Here is a 13,239-nt window from a genome sequence, read left to right as displayed (position 1 = left end):
CCCCCGTCGTCGTCGTCTTCTTTCTCTCTCTTTTCGGCGTTTATAACCAAAAAGTCTAAAATCCCTCTAGATGTCCACGTGACGGCTGCAGACTGAAAATTGCACACACTCACTGCCCGCCCCCCCTCTCTTTCAAAACAATCAATGAGAGATAAACCGGACATGGCTTCATTTCTTTCCTCTAATAAGCACTCACACTCTGTCATCTCATCCTCCCACTTGCCAACCAAGTGTGTGTGTGTGTGTGTGTGTGTGTGTGTGTGTGTGTGTGTGTGTGTGTGTGTTTCACTCAAGGATCGAAAAGGCATTTCTCTCGTTTGTGTTGTCCAAGCGGAGCGCTAACCGGCTAAGCTAGCCCTCACAAAGATTCAGGTTCATTGTTGTGCTCGCCTGATTCTTATTTCCTCTCGTCCTGCATCCGTTTCTTTTTCCTCTCATCTTCCCTCCCTTGGTTTATCTCTCAGATCGTCCGTCATCAAGGCGGCGTCAATTTGAACCCTCCTCCTCTTCCTCCTCCGTTTCTTCTTTCAACAGTGTGTCACCGCCACCTCTTTGCTTTGGTCTTTTACGGTGCATTCAAAGTGAAACCTGCAAGCCCGCCCGACCCTTTCTCGAGCTTCATGCACGGGGTCCGGAGAGGAGGGTAAAAAGCGGTATATGGTCGCGCGAGGAGTACTCGGAGCTCCTTGTAATGCAGCCGGGGGCCTCCTAAAGAGCCCCAATCAGCCTCAATCACGAGCGTCTCCAAAGAAATAGGCGCTGAGCCTCACTCTTGAAGGTTCGTGGCGAAGAGTTCCCATCAGCGGTTGTCCGACGGGGTCAAAAATGTCGGCTCAAACTTTGGAAATGTACTGATTGAAATGGAAATGGTCTCATGTAATACTTGTGGGTTGTTTTTTTTTTTTAATCATTTCACGAGAGGAGTTTTGAAAGAAATGGAAGAAACTTAACAATATGGAGTAGGAAAAGTTGACTAAATGATTCAACCCCGTGTGAAGATCACTGGAGATCATGCACGGATAAATACTCCTTTGTATGGTATATAAAAAAAACTAATACTAAAACTAATAAAAACTAAATTGAAGTATTTTCAAAAAAATAAACAATAATCAAAATCAACAAATTTATTGTAAAAAAAAGTCATTAAAAAAACAACAAAAAAAACAAAAACAAAAGCCGAAATGGAAAAATAAAAATAACGAACAATCTGAAACGATTAGAATCCCTAGTCGACATATGGACAGGTCTTCACTGACCCCGTTTACATCTGCATTCATCCTTCTGTTTACTGGACCACTCATCCTCATCCGTGTCATAGTTAAAGTGGAGCCTAAAACAAATGGGATGGGGGAAAGCTGTAAAGACTTTGTATTTAAGGATACTTTTTTTGTTGTTGTTGCTCTTTTACTTTTAGTTGTTTCAATAAGTGCATTTCCAATGTTGAAGGCGTTTTATTGAGGTCGTGCACCTTCTTTTTTTTTCTGTTCGATTTTTCTTTCCCCATCAATCCTGTCTGGACCCTGTGCGTGGATCCAAACATTAGGGAGGGGGGGAAATGGGCTGTTAGACCATCCAGTTCTCAGTGGAACCCTTTGTGCCGTCCGTGAAGTCCGTGAATGTGTCCCACATTTCTTTCCCAGCACCAGCAGCCATTTTATCTCTTCATGCAGAAGCATCGCATGACACCAACCCTGCCTTCCCCCTTCCTCCTTCTTCCTTCCTCCTCACTCGACTGGTTGTTGTTTACTCCTCTTCCTCCCACTAACACAAAGAGGAAAAACGGCGTGTTTTTTTTTTCCTCTGTTTGCCCACCTCCGTGTGATTTAACATTCCAGACGTGTCTTGCACGCAAATGTCCAATTAATCCCGGCCGTTAGGGATTGGGATGTCGTGTCGTATGGCAGTGGCGGAGTGACTTCAAATGCATTTGTTTGTCAGCCGACAGTACCTGCCGTGTATTTTAAGAGCACTTCCACTTCTCCCCATCGCTTCTTTTCACCTCCATGCGCTTGACAGTCGCGCAGGGCACTTTTCCCTCGTCATCACGGCGTTTCCGTTCTCGCGCCTGTCGTGACCGAAAGAGCCTCTATGCCATCCAACCCACCCAATTCTACGCATCTGCTCTTGTTTGCTTCACGAGGAAATAAAGGGCCGGGGAGGGCGGCGGAGTGGTGGGGTTTGCGTGGTGAGGGGGGTGTGGGGGGGGAAGATCACTCACGCAAATAGCGCTGTGGTCGCCACCTGTGATTTGTAAAAGTGAATGGCAATGGAGTGAAGAGGTGCGCCATTGTGAGAGCAAGACACAGCCGTCGCTATGGAGACGGCGGCTCCGCGAGCATCATTAGTGATGACCCTCGGCACACAGACATGGTCATGTGACTGGCGTGGCGAGAGAGTGAAGGGCAGGTGGAGAGACGTTGATCAAAATTGAGGTGATCAAACTTTTCGGGTCCCCGCACATTATTTCCGCATTGTCCTAACATCAGTTAATAACATTGGCCCATAAATGGGAATGATTTATTTTGTTGACAGTTTCAACCTAAATATTCATGGCCTTTTGAATAAAAACGAATGCGAGCAAATTTATTTTAATTCAATTTCAATATTTGTTCATGGTTGCTAGCTGATGTGCACTGCTTACGCTAACGTGGCTGTGAACAGAGCTCATTTACAAAAGCACGCTCAGCGTCTTGCCAACCGAGGGACTTTTCAGACCACTCTCGTGAATATTTTTCAAAGTTGTGGCCCGTGAGTTTAATCTTTCGCAAAGAAAGAGTCGACGTGAGCGGAATTGTTTTTCACAGCTTGGTGGAAGGCAAATCGCACTTAACATTGGTGTGACATGGTGCCCAATTAGTTGTTTTATCAACATTTAAACCTTTGACGTGAGGAATGTACTTCCAAGCTGCAAATGTTTCACACACACACACACACACACACACACACACACACAATACAAAAAAAAAATGCTGAGTTGTTTTCCTAACGCACTCGCTGGGTAGCTCTAGATTCTGTGCAGATTGCGTAACTTTAGCCAAGCTTCGGTTAATTCTTTTCAGCCATCAACCCGCACGTTGGGTTGATGGCTGAATTTGGGCAGGTTGAAGAGCTGAAGCCGGTGGCCATTTGGACAGTTCTGCAGTTGAAGAAAAATCACATTCTTGGAAAATCTGAGTGGCAGCTAAATGGCTCAGTGAGTAAGATTGAAAAAAAAATGGAGTGTTGCGTCAGGAAGGGCATCTGGTTTAAAAACTTTGCCGAGCGTATCATGCGAGTGAATGGGCAAAGTTCTTCGAAAATGTTGGGAGTAAAATTAGTATTTATTTTTAACTGATAATCTGATCACCGTGGGGGGGGGGGGGTGGTCCTTGGGGCTTGGGGGGTAGGTTTAACACAGTTTGTCTGACAATAAGAACTGTGAATGTGTGCCACCCCGCAAGAAACAACCCCGATGTCTTCTATTGATGACCACACGGAGGCTTCATCGTTCCAAACCGAGCTGATCCATGGCTCCTTGTCCAAACACGCCTTTTATCGGTAGACCTACGGGACTGCTGATTAGGCGGCGTCCGATTCGCAACTCACAAATCCGCCGCCACGTTAGCCTCGAGTCCGTCAAAGCGCAGAATGGCCTCCTGTCATCTCGTAGCCTGAGTAGAAGCGTCCCGGGCGACGTGGCTGTCATCCAGCGGCACCTGGAGGCCGATAAGGCTCGCTGGTGAACGGTCGCTATCTGCTCTCGGTGAAAAGTATTCTCTGGGGTGGCCGTTTGACTTGACAAAGGCTCCAATTTGACACCTGCCTCCTACTGCTGTCTCAAAGGCGCCTGCATTGCTGTGTGAGTGTGTGTTTGTGTGGGGGTGTGGGAGGGTGTCTTTGTGTATGTACACTATTGTGTTTTCACTCCATTCACTTGACCCTCTTGTAGTCCGAAGGAAACGCAAGAAGCACACGCAGCATTTTTCTTGTCACCTTATTGCTCTTCAGCAGGTTCACTTTTAACTCTAAATTCTCATTTTACAGGAAATAACCGATTTCTCACCTCTGACTGCACGTTGCTTTCGCTTGCTCTCTCTCTCTCTCTCTCTCTCTCTCTCTCTCTCTCTCTCTCTCTCTCTCTTTTCCATGATGCAGCACTCTCGGGCTCCACGCTGATGCATTTTTTTTTTCCTGATGAATATTAGTTGCGTCATTCGTCGAATACACAGTATTTATATTTGCGGAAATATCACTGCAATATTTTTAAACGCAGTACTGATTGCATTTATGTTTTACATACATTTGAAAACATGCTCTGAGCAACGTGAGGAGAAGTGAGGAAAACAAGCATCGCACGGTTACATGTGCTTTTACATTTTCAATACTCTATATTTATTTTGTCAATGAAGAATTTTGCTAATATTAAATCAACTCTCTTTTTCCCCTTTTGAGAATAGCACGTTTTCAATTAATAGTTTGTCCTAGTTGACAACCGACATTATCCAGCGTGGACCCGTAATATTAAATCAACTCTCTTTTTCCCCTTTTGAGAGTAGCACATTTTCAATTAATAGTTTGTCCTAGTTGTGTTGCCGTACAACCGACACTATCCAGCGTGGACCCTTAGAACTTGCTTTCCACTTTGTATTTTGAATCTTCTTTTCCATCTTCTCCATCTGCCTTTTATTTCCCCAAAGCAATAAGACAAAGAGGAAAATGCAAATGAAAGTAGAACTAATAAAAAGGGCACTGAATGTTACAGTACACGAATTTTGCAGGCTGTTCCATATATTTGACCAAAGTAGAACTAATAAAAAGGGCACTGAATGTTACATTACACGAATTTTGCAGGCAATGTTCCATATATTTGACGACCAAGTTACTCCTGGTTTTCTCTGGGCCAACCAGGCATGCTATTTACAACCACTATCTTAAAAAAAAAAATAACACACACCCATCATGTGTGGCACATTCACAAGCACAGCGACCGTAACCCGCTTTCATGCCCATTAACTTTTCAGCATGCGCCTCGGTACCAGCGTGCTGTGCTCCATTCTGCCCCCTGCTGCCCATATGTTGTACATGCCAGTAACAGGTGCAGGATTCAATTAGAGCAGCAGGCGCTCTGCAGCAGGTCACAAGGGCCGGCCGGGAAGGCTAACTGTGGAGCCTTCTAGATTTAACAAAATATATATCCACTCAAACTCACTCGTTCGATTTAATATCCAGACATCAAACGTACTCCACATGCCACCTGACCAGGCTCCGCCTCTCAAAGGCACATGGATGCACCCAGCTACTAGAGTACAATATGACCAATCATCCCTGTACATTTTATGATGTTTGACTCCATTAAAAAAAAAAATTAAAGCGTTAGGAGGGGGATTTATTGATTTATTTTTTTTAATGTATGTGGTCATGCATCATGGATCTTCACCTTTTGAGGGTGAGAGTGCATGTACTGTGTCGACCGCAATAATTGGGGTTCACTGTATTATGACTACATTGCATGAGAGTAATCATTATTATTCCTATCTAGCGTCATATAATCCGCATATTTATTCTCGATGAATAATCAACAACCTGATCATTGTGACATTCAAAAAGTGAATAGCTACTGCTTGTTGTATTTGTCTGTACTGGATGCGTCATCGACAGCAGGCATCCAAAATGAAAATCCTAAATTTAGCCTCAAGCAGCTCACCTTTTAATTGTTTTACAAGTCATTTAGAAAATGAGTCCTTCTCACTCAGGGGAGAGTGCCCCCCCCAATCCATTTTTTGCAGTAGACTCATATTGACAAGTAGCAGACTGACCTGTGCCCGCGAGACGGATTATGGAGATGAATAGTCAATTATTACAGCAGCATTTCCCCCGTCTGCGCCGCACTAATGGCTGTGCTGGCGTGTGATAGCAAAAAAAAAAAATTATAAAATAAAATTCTGTCTTTTTAATCCCCGATAAGGTAAATTCCATTTGCCATCTGGCTAGTTTGGAGGCTAAATAAGTGCTGCCCATCACAAACAACAAGATTCTCACTCCAACAAGAATTAATCGATTTAATCTGACTGCCTGTTTTAAATCCGCGTGGCTTTTCCTCTGGCCAACCTGCTCATACTAGACCCGCATAATACCTAATCTGAAGATTTATGCTTAATTCCTAATGCCTGTTACTTAATACCTCGTTCATACTGTGGCCATAATAACGTTGCATCCTGTAAGACCGCTGCTGGGTTTTTCGGCACGACTGCGTCCCGCTGCTGCAATCACCATTCAATTAGAGGGTGAGAGAGGGAGGCGAGGTAAACAGGAAGCGGTTCTGAGTTAATGGAGCCCCGCCAAGACCTCTCCCCAGTCTGTCCGTCTGTGCAAGGTGTGAAATGTGACTGTTTGTGTGGCCTCTAAGTGCACAATAATGAAACGACGGGCGAAAGCATCACTGTCGTGGTACGGTGGTCCATTGACGTACAAGTGACCTGGCTTTTTAGACGCAAGCTGTTTTTCAGCAGATTTTTTTTTTTTCTCCTTTGATTTGAGAGCAAATATTCAAGACGTGAGCACTGGATGACAGTGAACCCAACTCACCTCATTTAATAACAAGCAGCAGTTTAGTAGATCATAAACAATTGATCAAAAAAGAGGCTTCAAGCTGTTCACTTTCACACCGAGTCGAAGTTTGATGTCAAAGTAAACCTAAAACAAAGAGAATTCCATCCTGTTTTTTTTTTTTTTTTTTAACAACCACCTTTCGCTAGATGAATGCTAACACACAATGTAAAACATAAACGTAGATGGGCTAACAAATAGTTTCAGTGTTGTAAGCCGAGAAAGACAATATAACAATCCTCATCACACATTATCATTTGTGAAAAACAACAAAGAAAATTGCAGTTTATTGAATCCCTTAAAGTATTTGTGAAAGACATCTTCGTTTTTGTCCACATGACTGTATTATACTGCCCCCTAGGTGGCCAAATTGGGCACACCAGAAGGAGCCGCTTTTTAAATTCAATGTAGTTTTATTCATTTTTTATATTTTCAAAAATGCTATCTTGTCGTGGTATTTTCCTTTTGTTAAAAACTGGAACATATTGATGTAGTTTCCAGTCATTTCAATGCTGAAAAATGATTTGTGGTACAATTGTGTTTCTTTCATTTAAGAGTGTTGAGAATTGGAGCTTGTTCACTCACTCAGGCGGTCTACACTGCAGCTAATGTTATTGCTGTCAGTCCCATAAAATGGAGGCCAATACCAATTTAGGACAAGGCTATTTTCGAGGGGCCAGGTGCAGTAATGGACTGATTTTGTCCAGAACGTTGATGTTTTGTATCGTTCATAATAAAGGGGTTCTTGGCCGAGTATATTGGCACTACTAGTGTAATGTACTGACAAGGGGGCACCCCACCCAGGTTGCTTTTGATCGACTTTCAGCATCGTGAAAGCACTCCCGGCTATACTCTTTGGACACGTCGTAAGGTACTGTTTACCTGCAAAATCTAAATGAGATTAAACACCAAAATCTTCTGTGAAAACACAGTTGAATTTGGAACACGTTTTGTGGCATTTGAACTCCTAACATGGATCAGTAATTCTAATTTGGCACATCAAATTATCTTTTTTAAGTGGCTTGAAGCAAAACTAGTGATGGCTAGTGACTGGAGGAAACTATTGTGAACAATGTTAGCTACCGCTAATTTGTGCTGACAATGCAGCTCCCCCTTAGCTCGCTGCCAAGTACAAAGTAGACTAATTGTAGTTAGTAATTCTAATTTGGCACATCAAATTATCTTTTTTAAGTGGCTTGAAGCAAAACTAGTGACGGCTAGTGACTGGAGGAGACTATTGTTGACAATGTTAGCTAACGTTAATTTGTGCTCACAATGCAGCTCCCCCTCTTAGCCAGCTGCCAAGTACAAAGTAGACTAGTTGTAGTACTAAGAGTAGGAGCAGGACCAAATGAGGCAAATTGCGACATCACAATACATACAATTCGGAAGGGCATGTTTACAGGCACATTTTCAGAAGTAGGCAGATAACAAAATATGTACTTCGTTGTTTAATTTCACCCTTGATGGGTTGGCAGGCATTTCAGAGGCCCAACTATTTTCACACAAGCAATTGAAATGTCAGGGTATTTTTTTTTTTTTTTTTTGGTTTTGTATTGTTTTTGTTTTTTGTAACCTGTCCCCCTTTTATGTTTGTTTTCTTGGTTTCAGTTTACATTGCTGTAAAACTGTGCTCTATCACACTCAGTTGTTTGATCGCAAACTGCAAACCACAACGATAAGCATCTTGTTAACGGAATACTTCTCTGATAGTATTTGCATTGAATCATATGCAGGTATATATCATTTTGTGTAAGCGGCTTTATGACTAGCTATCATTGCTTTTTTTTTTCTCTTTTTTTCTCAGATTACTGGTCACAGGCTAAAAATAATTCCGATCTCCTATGCCATATAAGACGATGACTGTCATCGACGGTTATACGGATGAGATGTGGTTGTTGCTGGCGTGCATGTTAATACTTACATTTTGTGGTCATTTATCCAATTTTGTGTGCGATTGCGTTCTTGTTTTTGTCCTTAATTCTAACTTGGGGCCGAGTATTCCCATTTTTGTTTATGGGTCACCTACATGGACCCGGTAAGTCCATCGCCTTGTGCGTGCTGTTTATTTCTCCTTTTTACACCAGCATTATACTTTTATGACGCTGTCCTACTTTTATCGGCCATCTCCCTGGCGCTGCAGCATTTCAGCTCTGATAACATCTCGCCCTGTACAGTGCTTACAATGTTTTTTTTTAAAGCATTTTTATTTCCTGCTAATGTGTGTTACTCCCCCACTGTGTCTGGCTCGATGAAGATTCCGTTTGATTGTAGTGCGCCAGAGTCAGATTTGCCCTTCGTGGAGGATTCATCGCTCCGCCGGATTTAACTCCAAATGTTATTTTGTATATTCCAGACTCCCATGCTTGTATTTGTAAGGCGTTGTAGTGCGCCAGAGTCAGATTTGCCCTTCGTGGAAGGATTCATCGCTCCGCTGGATTTAACTCCAAATGTTATTTTGTATATTTCAGACTCCCATGCTTGTATTTGTAAGGCAAACACCGGAGGCCTCCATTGTGGTTTAACGATTGCGGGTGTCAAATATAAGGATTCTCTTAAGGGTTTGTTTATGCTCGTGTTTCATTCAATTCCTTTTTTGCCGTCAGTCCCATTCCCTGCTGCCGTGTTGGATTAACACGGTGTTACAGTGTTACTGCTGGGTGGTACGGCTTTAAAATAAAATCATATTTAGGGTTTCTTTTTTTTGTTTTTTTTGTTTAATCACAAAAATCACATATCCCATTTTAGATTTTTTTTTTTCTGTCTTCACTATCAGATTTAGCAAATGACAATGACTATTCAAAGTGCCATATGCGTTTTACTGCAACTAATATTATCGCCATTAAGCCAATCACGAGCCCATTTTCGTTATCACATATTCCTGACTGATCAAAGAGGTCCTCAACCGTGATTGTGCCAAGGATTCGTCGTAAGTCACTGCTAATTAGCTTTGATTGTGCTTGAAAGTGAGCGTAAAATAGGATAGCTTTGAACAATATTGCCCATGGTCATTTTATATTCACACAGCAACAAGACTGACCGAATCAGTGTGATCGTATGGTTATGTGAACATTTTGGATCCGTTTGTTTTCTTGCACACGTCTGGTTTTGCGATGAAATGGCATCAAGGATCTTTTTGAAATACTTTTTTTAACAGAGCGGATTCTTGTCCAAATTAGCCTTTTGATTGCTTAATTTATAATAATTTTGAAAACTAAAAAGTGATAAACTTTCACCTGGAACCCAGAAATAAAAAATAGTTCTAAATTCAACAAAAAAATAGACACGTCTGCTCTCACGTTTGAAATCTTCAGTTGTGCAGGTGAGGCAGGGCAACTGCTAAATATTTGCATCTTGGAAGCAAACACCTCCGGTCAAAAGTTTCCAACGTGACGAAAAAGGAGGACTGTGTCTTTGGAAATGTTCACCGCAATTGACTCTGTGATTGCATGCGATTGGGCTCATTTCTTGTGATTGGCAAAACAATCTGAAGATAATTCCGCTCTTGTTTGTCTCACGGTGGGAATTTAAGTTTCTTCTTCTGAAAAACAGTCATTGGAGTGGGGGAAAAATTCACTTGACAACACTGACGGTTTTGTAAACTAGCTCCTCTCAGTCTGCAGCCATGTCACTAGCTTAAATGAGGTAACACTTTGAATGACGGAAGCTGTTAAAAAATATTAATCATCCTGACAAATGAACTCAAATTAATTGAAAACAGTGACTTGTCTCGGTGCTATTGACTACCAAGTGAAGTACTACCAAGAACATATTCTGATAGTGAATTGCTAGAAACGACACAATGAATGCTATTGCTAGCTTACCCTGTTGTTGTGCCAAATCCCTGAACGCTGTTTGCGTGTCTCATTTTCCACTGATACGTTCAATGCGGCTTGTTTTTTTTCCAGCTTCCCCGAGTACAATATTCAAATGCGAATTCGGCTATGCAGCGGAAAAGTCAGAACTAGCTCACTCCTTAGTGACCTAGCATACAGACATTCACGTTAGCATTCTCCTCCAAACACCAGACTCCATGCAATATTCAACAACGGTTTGAGCTCAGACTGATCTGTCACTGTGTGACAGAATTTTCCGTCGCCTGTGCGTGAGTGTACATCCAGTACATGTGCGCTCTACACTCGCCACATGAATGCGCTTGGATGTCATGCACCGTGTCCCGTGTGTCCACATCTCCCCCGCAGTGTCCAATTAGTTCAGAGACGCGTTCAATCACGATGTGACCAGCAGGTGTCTGCTACCACAAGCCAGAGAGCCATATTACTAAACTGGCACAAGATGTGTGTGTGGGGGTGGTGTATTGGAGAGTGGAAGGAGGGGGCGGGGGGGTCCTCAGCTGTAGTGGCTTCAATTCTTTTTGGGGGGGGGTGTAGGGGGGGTTCTGTGAGGATGCCAGCAGCTCTGCTTGTAGATCATCTTAGACACACCGCACACCAAGCGAAATGACAAAACCTAACTGAACTGTCGAGCAATTTGTCGGGTTCTGCCACTTTACCAAAAAAGCTCACCTTTCCCCGTTTACATAAAACGCAGAATACAGGAGCATTGGAAAATCTTCACCTTGTCCACTGTTTTCAAAAGGTTACGGTTTTCAGAACAAAACCCGAAATTTGCGTTTGGGTAAAACAATGTTTTGCTCAGTTTTACATTGTCATTTTAACTCGCCGTGTCAACGCTGTGTTGGAAAACAACCACAAAAAGCCAGTGCCCTTGAGACTTTTTGCTTTTGTAGCACAGGGAAAATGAAGAATGGTTTGATAAGACTCTCAATAAGACCCAAACCACTTGAAACTTGATTCCTTCCCGGGACCCAAATTTATAAAAACACATGACACCGTACATTAATAACAGCTTCTGCCTCCTGCCCCCTTGCACCCCTAAAAAAATGTGGCTGCTAATGTCCCAATTAAAAAAAAAAAAAAAACAGCCTTGGTTTTAGGTCTGAAATACTGTTTTGTGTAGATTTCACCTTGAGGGACAGAAACGGATTCCTGCTGCATCTCTTTGTACAAGCAATTTAAAAAGTCATTTTTTCATCCAGAGTCCCCTATAAGTCATGATTTACAATTCTTCATGTCGTTAAAAACACTGACCTGGCATATGCTAGCTTATTTGGACAACCTTCCTGTGAACACCTTTTTTCGTTTCTGTAAAAGGTACACACTGCTAGCTTGGAGTTTAACAAGTCATCGCATGAAGTAGGTTTCACTGGACCTTGAGGGGCAGAAATGGCGAACCGCTTGCTGGGAGGCCTTTTTAGAAAATCACACATATTTTTGAGATTTAGCTGTCATCAGAATGACTTGGTTGTGTAACTTGACAGCGAGTTTAGCGTATTATATAGCGCAGTTCGTACTCAAGCTAAGTCAGTGTGCTTCATATAATTAAGAGTGCAACCTTTCGAAGCATTTACAAACAAAAGACTTTAAGACATTTAAAAGCATCGTAAAGGAATAAAAGTATCTCACTAAAATGACGACAACAAGCAATGTATAGAGTTAGATTTCCCTATCAGTAGAAATTTACAATTCCTCACGTGATAAAAAGAGGAACATTTGCTAGCTTGGAGCAGTAAGTTACAGTGAACATGTCTTGATAGTCTTTTGTTCCTGGAAAAGGTACAAACCACCTAGGAGTCTAATAATTCATCATATGAGAAAGGTGAGTGTAGTTTTTACTTCGAGGGACAGAAGTTGACTCCTCCTGTACCCCTTTTTAGATGCCGGTCCATTTTTGCCAATACTAAAAGCAGTGGTGTCATCCAGATCATGTATTTTGGCGACCTTCCCAACTTTTTGGCACCGTGTGGTGGAAGCCTGCCTTCTTACGCTCAGCCCAGAGCCAAATTACGTCCTACTAAAACAAGCTCCGTGTTGACTGTTTTTCTGTCGAGGCCTTTGAGGTAAAATTGCGCAATCAAATCAAAAAAGTAGGCCGAGATGAATGTGATTAGAGACTACACCTAAGCGGGAAGCGAGCGTCCGCCGGAGCGCTCCCCATTTATCATATCCCGACGAGCAAGACGCTGATGTCCTACAAATGAGCTGATAATGCATCTCATCTCACTCTGCTGCTGCCCATTATCATCCTATCCTTTGTGTCCTTATTTTAAATTCCCAACTAACTTTTATCGACCCTAATCTTTTTTTAGTTTGAACCTCCCCTCCTCGTTCGTTCCCCGCTCCCCGCTCCCTCACCATCTCCGCCATAGCTTTTAATGATGACATAACCGTCACTCTCTGTCCGCTTTCTCCACTGCACTTCCTTCCCTTCCACTGCAGTCTTTGTGTGCCCGGGGACGCTGCTGCGCGTGCAAGCGCCCAGCTCTTTGCAGGAGGCCGAGCACCAGGCAGGCGCGTGGTGCAAGGACCCACTCCAGTCCGGCGATCGCCTCTATGTCATGCCCTGGACGCCCTACCGCACCGACATGCTCTTCGAGTACAACTCCTGGGAGGACTTCAAACAGAGCCGAGCCACCACTACTTACAAGTGAGCAGACTGGCAAACGGTGGCTGTAATGAGTTAGCGCCTTTTGTCATTTCCCCGTAATTTGTAGAATACAACTGAACTGTACTACAATTGGAAAAAAAAAAGTGAAACCACTGACATTTTTCATAGTCCATTTTTTTTTTTTTT

At 42.8% G+C, this 13,239-nt stretch overlaps 1 protein-coding gene across 1 annotated transcript in view; it reads left to right on the top strand.

Annotated features, from left to right (window-relative positions):
• adgrl1a (adhesion G protein-coupled receptor L1a) overlaps positions 1 to 13,239 on the top strand; it is a 127,848-nt gene that overhangs the window by 88,925 nt on the left and 25,684 nt on the right. The window contains exon 6 of the mRNA XM_019856488.1: positions 12,885 to 13,092. Coding sequence (XP_019712047.1) covers positions 12,885 to 13,092 — 208 coding nt within the window. The remainder of the gene's footprint in view (positions 1 to 12,884; positions 13,093 to 13,239) is intronic.

The sequence above is a fragment of the Hippocampus comes genome, unplaced genomic scaffold (genome assembly GCF_001891065.2).
Source record: "Hippocampus comes isolate QL1 unplaced genomic scaffold, H_comes_QL1_v1.1 scaffold171, whole genome shotgun sequence".
NCBI classification, from domain to species: Eukaryota; Metazoa; Chordata; class Actinopteri; order Syngnathiformes; family Syngnathidae; genus Hippocampus; species Hippocampus comes.
Note: the sequence above shows the minus strand (reverse complement) of the source record. Positions and strands in the feature narration are given on the sequence as shown.